This window comes from Fundulus heteroclitus, chromosome 21 (assembly GCF_011125445.2).
Source record: "Fundulus heteroclitus isolate FHET01 chromosome 21, MU-UCD_Fhet_4.1, whole genome shotgun sequence".
NCBI lineage: Eukaryota > Metazoa > Chordata > Actinopteri > Cyprinodontiformes > Fundulidae > Fundulus > Fundulus heteroclitus.
In genome coordinates this window covers 30,767,935-30,788,983 of record NC_046381.1, presented here as the reverse complement: position 1 = coordinate 30,788,983, position 21,049 = coordinate 30,767,935, and the positions used below count along the sequence as shown (strand labels likewise).

The following is a 21,049-nucleotide window of genomic DNA, read 5'->3' as shown; positions in this document are numbered from 1 at the left end:
GGGGCAATCAGTTATGAGAGGGTGTTCCCTTTTCACTTAGGGTCACGTTAGGGCCAGTTTAGACAGCCCCCCACTATTAAAATAATTACTTCAAAAGCATTTGAATATTGTACCTTCTGTATCCATTTCTTTGTCTATCTCATAGTAACATTTATGTGATGTTGTGAGACCACCAAGTCTGACCAAAAAAGCTAAATTAGGCTATAGTAATAGTATCTTTATTGTCTTTGAAACATATTGAAACATACATTACAACGAAATGTGTTCTCTGCTTTTAACCCATCACCCTTGGGGAGCAGTGGGCTGCCACTGTGCGGCCCCCTGGGAGCAATCTGGGGTTAAGGGTCTTGCTCAGGGACCCAGAGTGCTGGCACTGGGGATCGAACCGGGTACTTGCATCCTTCTCTGAGTGCGAGCACGCTGCTCTAACCACTAGGCCAACACTCCCCTATGTATTTGTTGTCTTTATTTTTTTTGGGGGGGGGGGGGTTGTGGAAGGTTGTCATATAGTAGATGTAAGTAATTGTTGAAGCTGGTAAAGTCCATATCACCGTTATGATGCTCGGACTGATAAAGCCTCTGGATCAAGACAGAACTGTTTCTTTTCCATGAGACTGTGTCACTTCTATCGTGACACTGAGCTATATAATACACTAGAGTGCTGATTTTGCCGAAAAACTGAAGTCACTGGCCGCCATGTTGCTACTCCCTACTCTCACAGAATCCCACAGAATTTGGTTGCAACAACAAGCAGTTTTCTGGCTGTGTGAAAACGTTTTATAAGTAATTCTACAGTCAGTGGATGTACTAACACTATCAACTACTAGTAAATTAGGTGCTAAAATATTTTACATGTTATTCATATTAAATATATATATATATATATATATATATATATATATATATATATATATATATATATATATATATATATATATATATATATGTGTGTGTGTGTATGTGTAGTATGTGTATATGTATATATGTATGCATATATGTAAATATTAGTTTTTCTATATTGTCTTTTATTATATTTATGTTATATATATATATATATATATATATATATATATATATATATATATATATATATATATATATATATATATATATCAAAGCGACTCGGGCGATTAGCACTCCAGTGTATAATATAGGTCAGTGTATCGTGCTGGGTTGTGACACAACCGGAAGTACCGACAAGTCACGCCGGATGTGGTTGGTGTGAGTGAGACGTCTTGTCAAACCATCTGTGCTGCTAGCTGTAACTAGGAGCCAACTTCTCTCTGTTTTTTTTGGGATATAAAGAGATTCAAAAGAAACAAATAAGAACCCCGCATTGAAGGAGATGGAAGACGACGTCTTAACGACGCTGAAGATTTTGATCATCGGTGAGAGCGGCGTTGGGAAGTCCAGGTAAGAAGAAGCGTTGTTGTGGTCAGGAGTGGCTGGGAGGATGGCTAACGTTAGCATGCTAGCGTCCGTCTGGGGGAAGGCGTCTAAATGTCAGGAGCAGGGCAGCGGGGATGCGTTTAACAGGGACGGACTTTTCCCAGAGTGGGTTGTGATGATTTCTAAGACGGATAGCTGAACTGTCAGGGCTAAAAAAAACTAAAAAAGAGTCGCGGAAGTCTGGTGGGCGCTGCTGCTTGGCTAGCTAGCAGCAGCTAGCTGCTGCGTGAGCTCATCTTTGTTCCCTCATGAAGATGTTGCAATCCGGACGGGCTGTCTGCCCGGTGCACGCTCGGCTGGCGTTGCTTTGCTGCTCGTTATAAATGTAACCTGACGAGCAGCCCTGGCTACCAACCATCACATGTTTGCTTTTCAGTGCAGCGTGTCACCCAGACCCATTCGTGTCATGAGCCGTTCTTCAGGGATGCTGCCTGTAAGGGTAAATATTTAGCTAACAATGTTGTCCTACAAGGATTAATGCCCAAGCAGGGGACCCATCCATCCGTCGCCTCCGGTTATCCGAGGCCGAGTCAAAGAGGAAGCGGGTTCAGGAAGGAGACCCACTCATCCCTGTTTTCTCACACGCCGTCCAGACCAGAGGGGTCCGACTGAAGACCCCCTTCGGAGGGACAGCATCCCGATCAGATGCCGGAGTCCTCTCTGGGTCATGGGATACCCCCACCCCCCCTCTCTCTCTGAGGCACAGCCCAGTCCCATTGTTCAACTTTCAGGATGGTATTCCTTCCTTAAGGTGAACAAAACAAGGTCTGATTGCTTTTACTCAAAAAGCCATAATTAGGCCTACTGCAGCTAAACTGGTGTAATAAAGAGTTTATTACAGTAAACAATTACTCTTTTTGATTCGTTGACTGAAGCAACGAACTAGAATTATTATTTTTTTTATACATTTTGTAGTAGTTTCTTATCAAATGTGCGTGTTGCCCTTCATTGGGCGAGACAAATACGTCACGCCAATGTCTGGTTACTCTGGGGTAGCCCCACGTTACGGCTGATAAAGACTTTGAGCCGTAGGAGTGATGTAACACAAAACGCTTGCAATTCACTTGCAAACTACTTCATCAGCTACGTGACGAAGGACCTTGAACTGGATTAGTCACTGTTGGGAAATGACCTTTGCCCTCCTGTGTGTAGCAGTGACATCATCTGGAGTACATGCTGGGCTCTGATGCAAGCAAAGGGGCGAGGTAATCAGAAAGAGACAAAGATGCCGATGTAAATGGTGGTTATTTGAGCATGGCAGAATCATAGTGGGGGGGGGGGGGGGGGGGGGAAAGAAGCTCAGATGGATTTGGAGCTGATTCATGCAATGAAAGCTGACCTCCTTCTTCCTGTCTTCCCATCAACAGCCTCCTCCTCAGATTCACAGATGACACGTTTGACCCGGAGCAGTCGGCTACAATAGGTGAGTCCTGACAGCTCACACACTCTGGGTGTGTTGCCTTCTGGCCCGCGGTGCTACAGCTCCCAGAACCCATGACAGGGTTTTCATTTAGAGCAAAGAAAGGTTATTAAAGGGCTCTAATGGTGAACACCAGCCAGGAGACGGCACCCGATACTGGGTTCAGAGAATCAAGATGAGAACTGAATTTGTATTTTGTATCTTGGTTTTCACAGTCCAACTTGCTTTAGGCGTAGTTTGTTTGTCACCTACAGGCCAACATGTTGTGCTCCTTTTATTTGGTTTTTGCTGTTTTGTCCTCAGTCAGGATTTATTCCCTCTAGCTCACAGGTTTTCACAGACACGTGGCCCTGCTCGCATCGCTTTGTCCTTTGCTCATGTCTCGAGTAAAAACCGGAAATTTCTCATTGATGTAGTTTGGGGAAAAAATCCACGTCAAACTGAGACGGGCGGATCGCTAGTCCGGTTGATGCGTTGCTCTGAGATCATTTCTAAGTCCTAACATTTCCATAAAGTGGCTGCTTCACCCGGCGCTGACTGCGGGAGTGTTTATTTTAAAACTAGGTATCCAAAATGCAGCCAGATAACCAATTTAAGAGCAACGCTTCTAACAGAAGGACGGCTAGTGGCAGTCGGCTTTGTCATCAGGGCGGTTTCAAGCCAACTACTTCCTTTCTTACACCAAAATAAGAGTCCTGTACGCACAGCTGAAACCAATGAGTAACATACAATGTAGGAAAAGACTGATAACATTTTTTCCTGCAGTCTGACATTAGATCAGTTCAAAAGGATTCCTCTTTGCTGAATGCCAGAATAATAAGAGATTTTTTTTAATCACCATCATTGCCATCCATGTCTTTAAACAATTTAGAATCAGAAAAACTTTAATAAATCCCACAGGGAAATTATTTTCGTTACACGCTCCAGATATACAAAAAAAATAAAAATATCTATCTCTCTCTCTCACTCTGTATGTATGTATGTATGTATGTATGTATATATATATATATATATATATATATATATATATATATATATATATATATATATATATATATATATATATATATATATATATATATATATATATGTGTGTATTAGGGCTGGGCAAGTTAACGCGTTAATTTCGCGTTAATTCATTACACTATTAACGGCGATATTTATTTTATCGCGCATTAACGCATGTTGCTCACATGCTTTCAGTCAGTGTCAGTCAGCAGGCAGCACTCTCCCACTCCCCCTCCCCTCTCGTACATGGCTCAGCGGCGCCAGCCAATCAGCACGCAGGCTCAGCCTGGCCCGCCCACTCAGCTCTCACACAAACTTAACAAAGAAACAGCTGAGAGAGACCGCAGCAGCGAAAAAACATGAACAGAGGAAGTAGCACCGTTTGGCTTTATTTTAATACCGTAAATGAAATCAAGCTGTATGTTTTGTAAAAAGCCGGTTCATTTCAGTGGAAACACAACAAATTTCTCTAAGCACGTGAAAAAACATGAAAACGTCGAGCCCCAGAAACGGAGAGAGGAGACGAAACTTCTCTCATTGCCCCGACAGACGTCTCTGACTGAGGCGTTTCAGTCCTCCATGGAACATCCAGGTAGATCAGTGGATGGATGGATGGATGGATGGATGGATGGATGTTACTGGAGCCCACACATAACATGTAATTAAGACCTTGAAAGAACCCAGTACATATATTAAAAAGTGTTATTTAAGATAAGATAACATTAGCTAATCCTTTTTTTATCCCACGACGGGGAAATTTATAGGATTAAAGCAACAGGCAGGTGCACACAACACAGACAAAATTACATAAGGATTGAAATATATAAGAGGTGGATTAGCGAAAAAACACTGAACATAACATTATTATTATTATTATTATTATTATTATTATTATTATTATTATTTAATTGTAATAATAAAATCAAAACCCAAAAGGTCAACAGTTTCATGATACATCAAGCTTAGGGACTGGCTAATATACAGCAGGTCAAAAAAGGCCATATTTTGGCTGCAGTGCTTGCTGTTCTCTTATGAAGAAAAGATCAACTAGTGCACTAAATTCAATAGATGGGTTGAAAATATCCAGTATAAAATAAGTGCTACAAATGTTACAACACTTTTGTTCATATGGCAGCAGAACATTAAAATAAAAGTGCTCTTTACATTTTAAAATCTATTTCTAATGAATTTTTTTTAAAAGAATTGGAAAACCATGTATTTCCCTTCTCCTTTCACCTCACAGTTTTGCGCCACGTTATGTTGGCCTAACGGATAAGCATCTATATAAAACACATGGTGGTTCTGATGTGAGGAAAGGTTCACGGCTGGAAAAGCCCTCCTCCTCTAGAAATGTTGTCCACACTCTACCCGCCGCGTGCTCGGAGGCACGGGACCAACACAAGCGGCGGGGCGACTTCCTCCCTCCCCTCCGTCCCCGTGAGAAAGGGCAGCGGCTATGTTCACGTGAAAGTGCGGCGCGCGGAGAGCCGAGCCTTTTCACAGGTGGCCGCCGTTTGTTTTCCCCCCCGAGCGTTTACAGAGAAGGCCGCCATTGTTCTCTCTCCGCCGCGGCCCTGAAACCCACACTTGTCCCATGGCGGCGCATCTGGCGGCGCAGTCGCAGCATCATTCATCTGAGAGACGCGGGCCGGGGTTCGGCGGGAGTTCAGAGTTAGTTTGTGGCCCTGTATGTTTTGACAAGTCGTCATCAGTAATTACGCGCTGTCTGCCGGATTTAATATTCTTGGCAGCGACGGATCGAACCTGTGCGAGTCATCATGCTCAGACTGAGGAGGAGGGGTGGTGGCGGAGGTCTGACCCATTGTGTTTCTGTCGTCTAGGCGTCGACTTCAAGGTGAAGACCATATCTGTGGATGGCAACAAAGCCAAGCTGGCAATCTGGGTGAGTTCAGATGGCCCCCCGTTTGGGTCACACGGGGGGGTTCTTCACGCGGCCACCGGTTTCTGTTTTCACTGCGAACAACCGGTTTGTGTGGCTGCTGTTCCTTCACGTTGCCACAAGATGGCGCCTGTGTGTCAGGAATGGCTTGCCTGTGCTCAGCTTGAAGGGTTCTGTTGTTTCTCAGGACACGGCCGGACAGGAGCGCTTTCGGACCCTGACACCCAGTTACTACCGTGGCGCCCAGGGAGTCATCCTGGGTGAGTAAATCTGTCGTCAAACAAACCCAGGAGCTTCATTTTTTTTATTTTTTTTTACTTTGCCAGGAAAGAGCAATACCTCTGTTAGGTACTTTACAAGCCTAAGTTTACCCAGACTTCCCTTTACCTATATATAAATATATAAAGTCGGCTTTTGCTTCTCTGGTTCTCAAAGTTTGCACACGCCTGCTGCACGTTTGAGGCGCTTTTTGACGTCTGTTGCATAAAAATCTGGGACAATCGTGACATAAACCATGGGACAGAAACGGGTCATAGGGGCTGACCACAGCCCGGGGAGCTGCAGGATGTTCTGGTAAAGTACTGGACGTGTTGTACATGTGGCACCGCTCTCCGTTACTCTCCATCTGTCTGAACAAAGGAATGGAGCTGAAAGACAAAAACCACAGCCAGACCTGGCTAAGTTCTCCCCGGACCCCCTGAGAGAACATGTTACGGTCTGAACCTTTGGCCACAACAGTGATGAGGAAAGCGAAGCCTCCTCGGCTTTTTTGCTTCTTTCTCTTTTTTTGCTTCTGGCTCAGAACGGCACTTAAAAATAATTACGTCCACCGGAGGAAAACCGGAGGCCGTGTCAAAGATCATACGCAGGCGGCCAAGTAGAAAACAGAAGCTTTAATCCGGCCAGAAGGAAAGTTAGAGGCAGAACAACCCCAGTCCAGTCCAACTGTATTTATACAGCACCTTTAAAAGCGAAGGACTGGACCACAGCATATATAGCCTTACAGTCAATAAAATATACAAAACCCCACATTAAGCTAATGCACTATTGAGTATTAAAAGCCTGCCAAGAAAGGTGCCATTTGCAAGTGTGCACCTTTTCCACTTCTATATATTTTTGTTTTTCAGTTAGATGGAATGGGATGAATGTGATTTTAAGGGTGGAAAAGGTGACTGGTGTTTCCCTAAAGCCTGCATTTCTACCAGGGGTGTGTAGACTACAGAGGGCCGCTGCAGGTTCTGAAGGTGGCACCCTGCAGACTCAAACGGTGTATGAAATGCTTCTGTAGACGAGGTGTTGGGTCGTCGGTGGAAGACGTGAGTCTGAGCCGTGTCTCTGATTGTCTGCAGTGTACGACGTGATGAGACGGGAGACCTTCACGAAGCTAGACAACTGGCTCAACGAGCTGGAGACCTACTGCACCAGGAACGACCTGGTCAAGATGCTCGTAGGGAACAAGATCGATAAGGTGAGGCCTGCTCAGGACCGCGCCATGTTCGTATCCGCACTCAGGCCTAACTTCACTTTGTGTTATTTAAAATCCACTTTCCAGCTTCGGTACATTTGGTCTTGGCTGGATCTCTGTACTGTTTTCCCGTTGTTTCTCTATAGCCATCCTCTATTCAACAGACCTCAGATGAGCTAAAACCTGCTTTCTGTTTTAGGAGAACCACGAGGTCGACCGGGCCGAAGGGCTGAAGTTCGCAAGAAAACATTCCATGCTTTTCATCGGTAAGTCAGGAGGACAACATTGTCGTTTTCTGAACTCCTAGAGACGCCCATCACACCACACAATGTAATTTTGCATGACGTGTCCCCTTTTTTTATTTAAAAAAAGACTTAAAGTCACTTGTTTTCAAGTAGCTCTATTAATTATGATTGATCTTCTCAGTAAGTCCTTGCAAATGTTTTCATGCCCCTAAACTGGGTAACATTACAGCCCTAAACTTTCATGGATTACATTGATATTCTACGTGATGAATCAAGACTAGCAGTGCATAGTTAAGGAGTCAAAGGAAACCATTATCATAAAAGAATCTGAAAAGTGCGGCATGCTTTTGTTTCGGTCCCTTTCACTCTGATGCCCCTAAATAGTTTAATTTCCAGTTAGCTTCAGAAGGCCCCTGTTTGTATTTTAACCTCAGTAGAAAGGCGGCTGGTCGGTGAAGGCGTTCTTAGAGAACAAACAGCGTCATGAAGACCGAGGAACTCAGCAGATGGGTCAGGAAGAAGGTTGTGGAGATGTTTAAAACATCTAAGTTCACAGAGCTCTGGTCATTCATCATCTGAGCACGGGAAGAGCATGGCACGACCACCGACCTCCCAGGATAAGGCCGCCCGCCTACACTGACGAGTTACGCAGGGAGAAGCAGAAGCAGCTAAGATACGCGTGGTTTCTCTGGAGGAGCTGCGCTGGTCCACAACTCAACAGGGACATTTCAGCTACAAGAGCTACAATCGACTGTTTTAGATTAAAGCATATTTATGTGGAAAACTGGCCTAGTCAAAGTCCAGATCTAAACGGGGTTTAAAAATTCCAGGAAATACCCAAAAGCCTCTTGGTTCCTGTCCGTCTCAGTTTGAGGCACCTTGCAAAGTAGAATGTACAAAGATTTTGGCCTCATGGTGAGTAAAGCTCGTAGGCAGCGACCGCAAACGACCTCCTCACGTCCAGTTTTAGCGCATGACCTCAGGATGTCGCCTATTGGCCTTCCTGCGCCACACCTTCAGCGGTTCTCTTGCCTTTGTGTTCATGCAGTCTGTCTCCTTCTACCCCCCCTCTCCTCTCCTCCCAGAGGCAAGCGCAAAGACGAAGGACGGGGTCCAGTGCGCGTTCGAGGAGCTGGTGGAGAAGATCATCCAGACGCCGGGCCTGTGGCAGAGCGAGGGCCACGGCAGAGCGGTGCAGCTCACGGACGAAGACGCCGGCGGAGGAAGCTGCGGCGGCTACTGCTCCCTGCTTTAAAGCACGCACACACATGACACGTTAACGGCGCCCGCACCCCCCCCTGCCCCCGCCCCTCCTCCACCGGGTGTCGCCCTGAGCAGAGCGCCCTCCTCAGGCTGCTGAAACGACTGACCGTCCCCACTCTGACACAAACTTTGCACAATTTGTCTAAACGATGATGCGCTAGAAAGCAAATTACTCCATTTAGAATGAAATTCAGTATTTTTTCTTTTTTTTTTGCTGTTTTTTTTTTTTTTTTTTTTTTTTTTTTTGGTTCGTTTTAGATTTAGGACCTTGTTCTGAGTATGAACCGTTATCTGTGGAAGCCAAAGTTTGTCTGTGTGATCCAAAGGGGAACGCCTGACCGTGGTTTCTCTGTTCCCAGCATGCCGTTTCTGTCCTGAAAGCTTGTCGCCTTAGCAGGCGCATCAATAACGACGCCGGGCCCTCTTCCCCGCACCGCTCCTCTTCCTCCCGTCCCTCCTCACCCAGACTCCATCGACACGGTGCATTACGGAGAGGCTGATAGAAGCGGGTCGCGCTGGCGTCCATGTCACCGCTGCCTCGCTGTATTTCTGTGTTTTATTGTTTTTTTGTTGTTTTTTTACTGACCTGGACTGCAAAGCGTTGCTTTCTTTTTTTTTTTTTTTTCTCCATGAGCGCATGAATCAAAGAGGCTGGCGCACGTCGGCCTTCCGCTGGGCGACGACGGGGAAGGAATGGAATAAAACTGCACGCCTTTTTCCAGCGAGCTGCTTTAATGGAAGGCGAAACAGAGTTCTGGTGTCCTCTTCCGTCTGCGCGCGTCCTCCCACATGTAACTTTGTTTTTTTAAAAGCCTGTTTCTGTCTGCATGTGTGCCATTCTCTGTGTTCGTCCTGGGAAATGTCCTCACGGACCCTTTTATTATAAAGATTTTAACTTATATTAACATATTACATTACATGGCTGTTTGGATTTAGACGAGCTAAACAGAAAGGAATTAGATTTTAATGTACTTATCAAAGTAAGCTTCTTTTTTTTTTTTTTTTGTATCATTTTTGTGGGGAGAAACTCGGTGAACCATGTAAAACCTTGTAAATTGTACATTTTAGGACTCTAATGGGGTAATTGGTGTATGAATTTGTAAAGCTGAATGTACACATATCTTACTTCGACCCACCCAGTGTATTAAACTTAATAAAGTTCCTTTTTTGAAGTGAATATGTTGCGTGCGTATGGTAATGAAAAGAATGCTTCATTTCTGCAGCCATGCTGCGCCAACATTGGCAGGTTTTGTCCCATTACATCAGGCTGCTTTTAAAGCGGAAGCAACAGTTTATTTATTTATTAATTTTTATTTCTATGGTTTCTCATGGAGTCGGTTGCACTGGACTTTAAAGGACGATAAATGCAGAAACACTCCACTCTTATCTAAGCAAACAAAACAGAAAGCCATATTTTCCTTCCTTTTGGGGTCTAAAATCCCAATGACATAGTTAGAAGCTCATGGTTGGAATGTGACAGAATGATGGAGAGCTTTATGGGGAAATCAAACTTTTGTCCGCTATGTGAGAAAGACTTTAAGACTTCATAATAAACTGTCGGCAGTCAGAGAAACGGCTGCGCCGACATGGTTGCTGTGTTGGAAATGTCGCCGTTGGGTGCTGGGTTTTGATCTGCATTCCTCCGTCCTCGGAGTAAAGACGAGCGTTTAGAGGGCGTCCAAAGAGCCGTCAGAGCCCAGACTCTAATCCGTCTGAATCATTTCAGCTTCTCAGGAAACCCCGAGCTCCCCCTGCCACTGCTTGGACGGGGATGTGCGTCGTTCTGGGCCAATAACCGCAGCTCTGGCAGTCTGAGCAGCTGTCCAAAGATAAGCCCGAGTCAATAATCTGTGAGCCGACCTGCAGCAAGACGGTTTCCTGAAAGCCTGCACGGACTGCCTGCTCTGACAGGTTTCAGAATAAAGATACGCTGCAGCAGCCATGGCCTCATGTCTTAGAGAGAAGCTTCAGTTAATCAGCAGCTTTGAAAACGCACCCAGAAACATCGGCCCAGTGTGGACGTGTGTCGGTGTTAGGGAGACCAGAGGTCAGCATGGAAATGAATCCTGGATGTCGGCAGTTCTTGCATCTACTAATTCTTTTGTTATTTCAATTATATTACTAGTAATGATTCAAATTTAAAGCTAAACCAGAAAAGACACCTAATAATAAATAATTGAGTGATTACACATTACATAAAGAAGGAAGATAAAAACATTTAAACTTTGAACCTGAATAAATCGTCCATGTAAAGCTTGACCTTCCTCTTCCAACCTGATTCAGGCCTATCGAAGAAGCTATTTTACAACGTTTTAAAACAAAATTTCTTTAATGTTGGCTCCTCAACTTTTCTGTAATAGGGGGTTTTCACTGACGTCACTGGCCAACTTCCGGTCCGCCATATTGGGTGCCACACTTCCTTATCTCTAGTTGTCGTACACGTATTATCGTATCGCGAATGGATAAGTACGCCAGCACGCTAGAGCGACCAGATAAGGACGTATATCTGAGGAAATGTTCCGTGATCGACCATATGGACCCGTATGCCCTCCATGGTGCCTTGTTTAGCCGTAATCCTGATGCATTACCTGGTGTTCGGTGAAAACCCTCTGCACACTCTTGAGGAAATGAGAGCTTACAAGGGTCTAGAGGCTCACAACCAGTTCACATCTGGTTATGTACATCAAGGAAATCGCCATCATACGTGGACGGGTGAGTTTTAATAAGATGGTAAAAATGTAAACAATCCGACGCAAATGTGTCGCATGCTTCTGCGGTGGCTGGCGGGCGGTGCGCGAAGGCGCACCGCCCGCCGCAGGGCGGACGGGCTCTGGGCTGATCGACGCCGCTCGCGGCTTTAATTATTTAAGCAGAACAATGACCAGTGCAAAATTAAGTTGTATTTACCGTATTGGCGCCGGTAGGAGCTGCAGATCATAAAGCCAGCAAACAGTGGGAACACAGTAACTCGTTCAAAGGTAAGCTGCGCTCAGACGGGCTCTGGCACATGCTAACCGTCAGTGCTAACAACCACTCGCGCATGTAATGTACTTTTAACTAGCTGCTATGTGTTTCAAACGTTTAGAACACACTCTCATTGACATCGGGATACTGTGGAAAGTTATGTTCGGTCGACTTACAGCCGCGATCCAAGCGAGCCGACGACTCTTTGTTATCACTAACAGTTGTTCTCCGTGGTTGCGCCTCCAGGCAGGAAAGCGGTGGAAAATTAATCCGTTTCTATGTTTTTCCCATGGCGATCATGTGTTGCGCTGTTACAGCCCACAATACAGCAACGGTTTACCATGGTTGAAATCAAGTTAAGGTGAAATTAATCAAATTAAAACACGGCTGAGAGAGGGAGTACAGTATGCGGTAGTAATAGGCAGTAGAGGCGGCGGAGGCAGTCAACAGGACAGCCGCGGAAAGTAAAAAGTCATAACGCCCAAGCCCTATTATTAATATATTCTTCTTACATGTTTTAAATACTTAACAGTTAATTACCTGTGACAAAGTGAGCACCGCAGACTCTGGCGTATTCCAGCTTAACACCGTCCAAATCGGACCTGGATATCCGTGTCAGCCATAGGTGACGGCGTTGTTCAGACAGCTGTTTTGTTTTTTCACACTGATTCACTATTACGGCTGGTAGGCGATAGAAAGAGCGTTGATCTCCACCTCCACGGGCCGTGCAACCAACCATTAAACACGTTTTCCCCATTGTTCACTTCCAATACTGCCTAAGGCGTCATACAATGCAGGTCAACGGTGCGAAACGACTGCCACCCAATATGGCGGACGCGCTGAGTAGTCACGTGAGCGTGACGTCAGCTGAAAACCCTCTATTAAGGCCCAGGAGATTAGTTCTGTCGCTCCATGATGTTATTGGTAGACGTTGCTCACTTCTTAGTGCTTTATATTTCTGGCATTCCTTATTTGTTTTACGTTAAGATCAATTACTGACCCGGGTCTACGAAAGTCTTCATTTGGATCTGCACCCGGACCTGAACCAGAATGGTACCATTCGTGTGTGAGCCGCCATGATGGAGCTGTACCTCAAAACAGGAATTTACTGAAGCAATTGTGTTTTACATGAAATATCACAGCGAGCATTGCTGAGTACAATCAGCTCCTTCTGACTAAGGTTTTTGACAGCTATTAATTCAGCTGATCGATCAGTCATGCTCCTCCTGGACAATCAGGCACTTAACCTTGACCGGACAACCGTCTGAGGTTTGAATATCCGACCGACGAGGTCAAAGATTAAGTTGTTCGAACTGACTCTGGTGATCGACCCATTCATTTTTGCTGCATGCTGAATCAAAAAACAATAACTCTTTGGCATTATGTGACTTATTATTAAGTGCCTCAGTTATTCAAACTGCAAGGTGATGTGTTTCATAATAAAAGGTTGCTCACTTTAGCCGATGGCCATCTATTATAAGCAATTTATTGCTTATAATACAACATTTCATTTGCTGTCTCCATCCTTCACTTCCTGTTTCTGAGCTCTCCACCTTTTCACTCAAGTCTTGTTTTTTCCCACATCTCAGATTTTTCACACGTCTGTTGCGTTTCCTTCTCCTCAGCAGAGGTGTGTCAAGTAGCCATAAATTGTACTCTAGTAAGATTATCACTACTGGAACATATTTTTACTTAAAAAAAAGTAAAAAGTAGAAAAAAGGAAGAAATTACTCAAGAGTAAAAAAGTATTCCATAAGAAGGCTACTCAAGTACTCAGTAACATCTGATTTAATATTTAAAAATGATGTAATCGGGCAGAGAAAAATACAAAGTCATAAATTCTGGTGTTTAAAAGACTAAAATAAAGAAAATGTACAAAAAATAACAAAAATTACGAAACAGATTCAGGCAGATGGTACAATTAAAAATCATTTTTCAACATAAAACCAATTAAGCCAATACAACAATTAATATTTATACAGTATATTAGAACTTCCAATAACAACATCACTGTTCACTGTATGTTCACTAGACCCCCAAATGACTCAACGAGCTCCGCAAACAGAAAATAACACTGAAACAACAAAGGTGGTGAACAAACAAGAAGTCTCCTTTTAGGTTAATTTAGGTTAAAACAAGTCTGTTATTTTTTCAAAGACGTTACTAACGGCAGGTTGAGTTACCAGAAATGATCTCAAGTAAAGGTGGTGTTACTTTTTAATATTATTGGTCAAGTAAAAAGTGCAGTGCAGTAAAACTGCTCCTCAAACTACATTTTGTTCAAAACGTTACTCAAGTAAACATAACCGAGTAAATGTAACTAGTAGTTACTTCCCACCCCTGCTCCTCAGTGAATAAAGTTCTCCTTGTTCCTGCAGAATAAAGTGTTGGGAAGCTGAATGTATGTCTGTGTCCAGGCAAGGTGTGGTTGGCTTATGTTCAGAGCAGGATGTTCAGCACCTTTGTGAAAAACGTGTTGGACTGTAAACACCCAGAGTGTGAATGTTCTGCACACACACTCAGTCAATGGTTGGCTAAGCTAGAAACACATACATGTATTTGTTAGATCTGGTAGATGTTCATATCCATGGTTACAGGCTGCTGGAGCTGACATGTATGTGGATGGTGTGCTGTTTGACAAGCTGGCTCTAAAACCTGGTTTCCTTGCAGGGCTCTGTGGTATAAAGGCCGTCTTCAGATCCAGCTGCTTTTTGGGGAGGAGCTCTCCAGTCTGACACCCTGCTGCCATTTTCCACAGCCTGAGGGCAACCAGGAAGCTCTGGCCACTGGATCGGACCACGTGCCAGGTACAGACCTTTCAGCAACACGCTTTGCTTCCAAAACACACTCACAAGTGAAATGCTATTAGAAAATGCCGTTCGTCCAGAAAAAGCATCTGTCTGTCATCGGTACAAAAACAATCTGTTTATGGGCCTGCTGCTCCGGCAGTGGTCAAATCATTGAAATATCATGTTAAAAAGATAACAGATACCCTTTAGTTTAACCTGGCTAATTTTAAGTATACTTGACACTTTGACTCTCCTGCGCACATATTCATGGGTGTAACTTACTGCCTAACAAGCTGGAGGCCGGCTAACCCATCGGCACTGCAGCCTATAGAGATACTGCACAGACGGTAAAGATCTTAGTTAAAGAGCATCTAGCATTTTATCAGGGCAATATTTCAAAGAGACATCATCTGTTGAGTTGGGAGCATGTGATCATGTTTGTATATCTCCGTCTGGCCTTTAAACTCTTGTTGGGTCTTGTTCCTCCTCCCCCTGAAGCACTTATCGCGTCTTTGACAGGTGCTTCAGGGACCACCAGAGCTACCGAGGGAGGACACCTTGTGCGCCTTTTAGACCGAGGACATCTGGTCAGAACTGTTTTTCAGGGAAAGCCTCTCATTCAGCTGATGTTGTGATGGAGGTATCTTGCAGATCTGTATGTGTTTTGTTTATACTTATTATATATATATATGTATAATATATATATATATATATATATATATATATATATATATATATATATATATATATATATATGTATGTATATATATATATATGGTACCCTGAGGGACTGCAGATGAAAGACAGCCTTCACGGCTAATTACGGCATGTTCTGCGATATGTTTTGTCCCCTTTTGAGATAAATGTCATTGGAGCACCGCTGGAGGGTGGGGGGGTGGGGGGGCGCCTGGGCCTCAGGTCTCTGGGCCCATGGCTGGATCCGCAGTAGCGCAGCTGGCTGCCGGCGGAGTGTGCAGGCTCGTTGCTGCAGATCCCAGGAGCTTCTGCACTGTGACTGTTGGGGGGGGGGTTTCCTGAGGCTCCTCTCTGGGCCGGGGGAGGCAGCTATCCCTGTGTTGGTCCTTCTTGGGCTCCTGCGCTCTGGGGGGCCTTTCAGGTATCTGGGGTTCTGGTTTCCCCGGCGTCTGCCTCGGCGCTCTGGGGGGCGGGTCTTTGGCTCCTCACAATCACTATTGAGCATTTTTCTCATGGATAAACCTCACAAACACCTACAGGTGCTTGGATCCAGTTGGTTACAGACTCACTTCTATACAGAAATACCCTATAATTAGCGTTGTCTGCCAGTGACTACATCTTGTATTAAATAATACTGTGTATTTTTTAGTGATAGTATCAAGGCTTTGGTTGTTTATACCTGTAATACTGTATTGGTTGGTTTTGTTCTTTCTGTACCTCTCTCTCTGCAGGTGTAGAAGCAGACTCCAATGACGTTATCTTGCACTCTCTTCTTCCCCTACTCTATTTTTGTCACCTTTTCTCCCTTTTAATGTTTTGCCTCACCCATACCCTCTTCCTTTCTTTCTCTTTTAGGGAAAGCAATAATGCTCCACTTGTGAAAGTAAATCTGTGTGGCTCTCTTTGGTGTTAAGAAAGCAATAAGTTAGCGCTACACTGCCAGAGAAAAAAAGAAATAAACATGGCCATTGTCTGTGCTTTTCTTATCTTACCAGCCTCTAAAAGCACTAACGTCCCATTCACCCAGTCACACACCTACCACAGATCAACGGGTAACTTAGGGCTTAGTGTTTTGTACCTGGGACATAAAGAAGGGCTACCTTTCCCACTGTCCCAGAGTCACCCCAGCTCTACAGTAGAAAAGTGCCTTAAGTGCCTGCAGCTGATTTTTCTGAACTTGACTGGACCGACAGAGGTTGGAAAAATAACCCAGAGTCTGGTTTTACTGTGTGGAGCCCAGAAAAATTAAAAACACACTGCTGCGAATGTACAGTTTAACATCACAGAGCAACATCAGGATCAAATATATTCAACCCTTTACAGAGGACCAAAGAGCCGGTATGTATTAATTTGTTGGTGTGTGTGTGGATAGGAGTCTGATGTCAGAACGGCTGCCAGAAAGGACACACACACACACACACACACACACACACAGAGCAGAACAGACATTAGGACCTGCTCTGATGGATAAAGAGTGTGTGCTTTACTCCATCCAGATGTTTAACCGTTACCACAGCTGTAGCCCCCATCATTGGGGAAATGCGTGCAGGCAAAGTAGAAATCCAGGCAGTTTACAATTACAGTCATTGTTTGCAATTACCAGCATGGACTCAGGTTTCCACATAAAACCCAAAAAACCCACTAGCTCGGCTCCCCCCCCCCCTTCATGGTCCTGTGAAGGTGTGTGCAGGTGAATCATGGTGAACTTTCTGCATGGTGGGTCATGGATCTCCAGGCCTGATGAAGTACTTGTGGCCTTTCTGGCACTGGGGGCAGGATGGCATCGCATCAAAAAATCACCCGACCACTGGCAGTGTTACCCTTTGTATATTATATCTCTGTAAGAACACCAGCATGTTTCTTAGAGTGCTCTAAAAGAGAACAAACATTTTTTTTTTCCCCGGATTTGCTTCGAGAGAGTCAGACAGATCTTAATCAGCACCGGCTAATTGTTTAGGCCTGTAGGTTTGGGTCCAAAACCTCAAATAGATGTAGCGCGCCCATTTTTGCAACAGCCACAGTCAAAAAAGTATAAATACCAGAGGCATGGAGTTCTTAAAAATGAAGGCTAAACACTTGTTTGTTTAGAGTTGCCTTTGACTATTTTGTTTAAACTATCATCATTCATTGGAGTCTGTAGTCCAAATTTTCTTAGCTTTGCTTTATTTTCCCACCGCAACGTACTTTATTGTTAAACCTTTATTTGACCAGGAAGATCCCACAGAAGTTATAAGCTTCTTTTTCAAGGTATTACCGGCCAAGGTAGGCAGCAGCAGCAACATTATGTTGCATAATTACACATGCACCCTTACGAATCATAATATGGATTACATTTAAAGAAAAAATGTAAGAAAACATGTAATGTTTTTCTTCCTGTAAAGCACGTTGACTTGTCTTGTCGCTTAAATGTGGCGTACAAACAAGCATGCCTTACCTTGCTTAGACAGGAAAAAGGGTTCAGATTACGGACCTTGTAATTTACCAACCACAGAATAAAAAAATCACTGTCTGTTACAGCTGCACCACAAAAAAAAGCAGGATCACCTGTTTAGGTATTGCAATTAAATCTCAGTGGCTCAGGTAAAAGGAAAAGAAAAATATCAGGTAAACTTTATAATTAATCAGGTTTGAAATAGACCCCTCTCCCCTGTTTAATGACATTCAAAGAAGCGGGTTATTTTAGTACCAAAAGCCTTTGAATAAAAATAGCAGTTTCAGTGTGTAATAGGCATAAACTATACTATTTCACATTTCTAAACAGGAAGAGTGAAAATGATGAACTTAACATCCAACCACCAGATGGTTGTCCAATTAAACAAGATAAACAAGGCAAGTTCTGGTCAGAGAGTTGAGCTAACCAAAGGGAAGGATCTCCACCATTTCAACCATCTTAAAATAAAGCCTTTCTAATTATGAAGTAAAAATAATAAAACAAAGAAAATCATCCTAAAGCTACATCTGCCATAAATAATTTGTGGTTTAACAGAACTAGTTATTGGGCAGCTGTGGCTCAGAGGAAAGAGTCGATGTCTGGCAATCAGCAGGCCGTGAGTGTGTTTTTTGCTTCCTCACGCTAAGTCATCAATGTGCCCTTGGGCAAGGCACTAAACCCCATCAGAGAGTGAAGTTTCTGCCCATTCTTCTTTGTCCAAATGTAACCGGAGTGGATGGAGAGCATCTGAGGAATGTCTGAAGGAAACACAGGAACCAGCAGCAAAGTTAAGGTGTTTGCACATAGATTTTGCATCGCTGGTGATTTTCAGAGCTGTCTCCTGAATGATGGACTGGTGCAGAAGACATTTAAATGCCTTATTTGAGGCAAAGGGCTTAAACTACTTTAGTTATAACAGTGTGCTGGTTAGTTTTTTTGATTTAAACAAAGAAAAGCCAGCTTGGGAAGTATTTGTACTACACCAAAACAAAAAACCCGTCCAGGGGACCTACTATTTTTTTGTATTTTTCTACGTGGCTTATATGAGTACATATTTGTACCATAATTTCTTAAAGCTCTTTAACTCATGTTGCTCAACCTCGTTTTCTTTCGGCAATAAACGTCTTGTTGATCCGGTTGAGATGAAGGTCCGATACGTTCCATCAGTTCTGCCAAGTCAGTCAAAAAGGGCTCAGCGGACCTTGCATTAATAACCCCTCTCCCCCACCCCCGGGCCTGTTGGACCCTCTTTTTGTTTCCTCAAGGCTACCAAAGTTGCCAAAGAACAATCATTCAGTGTTTTGTTTTGGTCCAATGTGCTGAGCAGCAGAACAAATACTCATGAAGTGATTTAATAATGCAGCCAGGACCTCTAAAGAGCTCTCTAGAACCACTGCACTTACATTTAGTCAGTCAAGGACACAATGACTGAGACAGTCGGAATGGGGGTTCAAACCAGCAGCCACTGAAATTGTGGTGCGGGAGCGAGGAGTTCACCAGGGCGAACTTGCTCCTGCACGACTGTCGTCCTGTGCAGATTGAAAAATAAGACTTTGCTGCCTGTGTCAAACCCCCCGGTGTCTGTGTTTAAGCACCATGTGGTGAAAAAAAAAAAAAAAAACCCCGTCTTTGCTCATAAACAGACGTGAACGGAAATGTGAAGTAATTATATTTAACAACGTGTTACAATGAGTCCCTCTGAAATGATGGAACACGCGGACAGGAGCAGAATCAATCCCACCTCCAGATGTGGTGGTCAGACCATCTGCAGGCCTTTACAGCTGCTCTCACACCGCACAGTCTCTACTGATAAAGTAGTTCCCACAGCGTTTGAAGAAAATTACAGAAATATTATTAATACCATACTGTGATCACAAATCTGCGGTTTCATCAGCAGATATGGACAGGAAAAATATTCCAGAAGGGCGTCTTGGGTGTCAGTTCCATTAAAAGCTTCATTGTTGGAGTATTTGGAGAGCAAACATGAGAGCAGAAAAATGGACCCATTTAAAGATCAAACCATCTAACATGTTCTGCCTACATAAACAGCAGAACACTGTGCCAATTAGTTTAATACATGAAACTAAATAGTGAAAAAATAAACTTCAGTGAAACAATAAACGGTTGAAACTGTCCTATAATGGATCCATGTGCAGAGCTGAGAGGTTGTTCTGACTGGGTTCTGTTGGTGGCTTGGAGCATTTTAGCTGAGTGTATTCATCTCTGTCCAGCTTATCAGGAGCTTGTAGGGACACTTTACTGGTTTTTGTTTTAAAGGTTCAACACACAACCACATACAGGTTCTGACTGTAACAAGAGGTAACGTAGAATGTGTTTTTAACTGAACAAACACCTCTGAGGACTGACAGTGAGGAGGCTCATAAACCAGAAGTCAGGACAGAGGAACCTGAACCCTCTTCCTCCTCCCACCACCCTGTAGTAAATCTAACCTGCTGCTCTCCAGGTCTTTCCTCTCTTCCAGACAGCTGCTGTTCAGTGATTTCTCGTCCTGTTTAACCAGGATCAAGTTTGGTTCTGGACTCAGTTGGGGACAGATACCTGTTTCGCCTCTGTTCAGATTGATTCGGCTCATCTCAGCTTGATTCAGCTCCCACTCAGGGTGATCCAGGCAGACAAACCCACTCCTCTGTCTACGGCACACAGTTCATCTCAGCCAAAAGGTTCGGTTTCACGTTATTTTACCCACTGAGTATTCTTGGCTTTTATAACGTTGAAGGTAATTTAACACGTATTTCTTCCTTTGCTGCAGTTGTACAGTTATGGCTGCTCGTCGCCTGCAGAGGAGGAGCTTTCTCCGTTCTTCCTAATGCTAACATCTCTGGCTGAGACCTCCTGACTGTCTGGTTCAAGATGTTCAGAGAGAGCCTCCCGCGGTCAGAGTGGGTGTTGGCTCCTGGTAGCTTCATTTCCTCTCTGCTGCCGTGATTACGGTCGTCTGGAGGAGAGGTTCAGATGCTGGGGAGGTAGAATCAGTCAACAAATCATCTGCTAACACTATTCTAATCAGAAATCCAATAGAAACCGAACAAATAAAAATAATCTCAGAAAATAATGATTTTTTTTTTAAAGTGGGGATCTATGGTGAGGTTTTGAGCTGTTAGTGTGTCACTTTATTTCAATTCAAAACTCTTGTTTTGAATTGAAATAAATGCAAATGTGCTTTTTATGTAAACTTTTGTAATGTGTTAAAAAAATTTTAATCTTTGAAAGGTCGGACTCCTCACATGCTCACCTTGTGGCTCCTCTCAGATGTAGGTTTAGTAACTCATAGGAGAGGAACCTTTTCATAAAACTTATTTTGGTCAAACAGCTTTTTCAGTATGAGCCATTTATATGTGACATTTTTTTTTAGTCGTGATTAGCAGCCAGGCCATGATGGTTCTGCAGTCCTTTTGTTT

At 43.8% G+C, this 21,049-nt stretch overlaps 1 protein-coding gene and 1 long non-coding RNA gene across 3 annotated transcripts; both read left to right on the top strand.

Moving 5' to 3' along the window:
- Positions 1-1,188: 1,188 nt before the first annotated feature.
- Positions 1,189-9,927, top strand: LOC105927997 (ras-related protein Rab-18). 2 transcript variants are annotated; one of them, XM_021317787.2, is made up of 8 exons: positions 1,189-1,413; positions 2,602-2,654; positions 2,817-2,872; positions 5,719-5,780; positions 5,965-6,037; positions 7,127-7,245; positions 7,442-7,508; positions 8,573-9,927. In XM_021317787.2, exons 2-8 carry the CDS (start codon positions 2,623-2,625, stop codon positions 8,740-8,742), a joined length of 579 nt encoding a protein of 192 aa, XP_021173462.2. In that variant the 5' UTR covers positions 1,189-1,413; positions 2,602-2,622; the 3' UTR covers positions 8,743-9,927. The 2 variants fall into 2 exon arrangements, with proteins under 2 accessions (XP_021173462.2, XP_012720505.1); XM_012865051.2 differs by lacking the exon at positions 2,602-2,654 and having other exon boundaries at positions 1,190-1,413.
- Positions 9,928-14,416: 4,489 nt separating this feature from the next.
- LOC118556911 lies at positions 14,417-20,711 on the top strand. Its single transcript, XR_004927482.1, has 3 exons — positions 14,417-14,521; positions 20,152-20,311; positions 20,401-20,711. It is a non-coding gene; the product is annotated as an uncharacterized LOC118556911 (long non-coding RNA).
- The last annotated feature ends 338 nt before the right edge of the window (positions 20,712-21,049 follow it).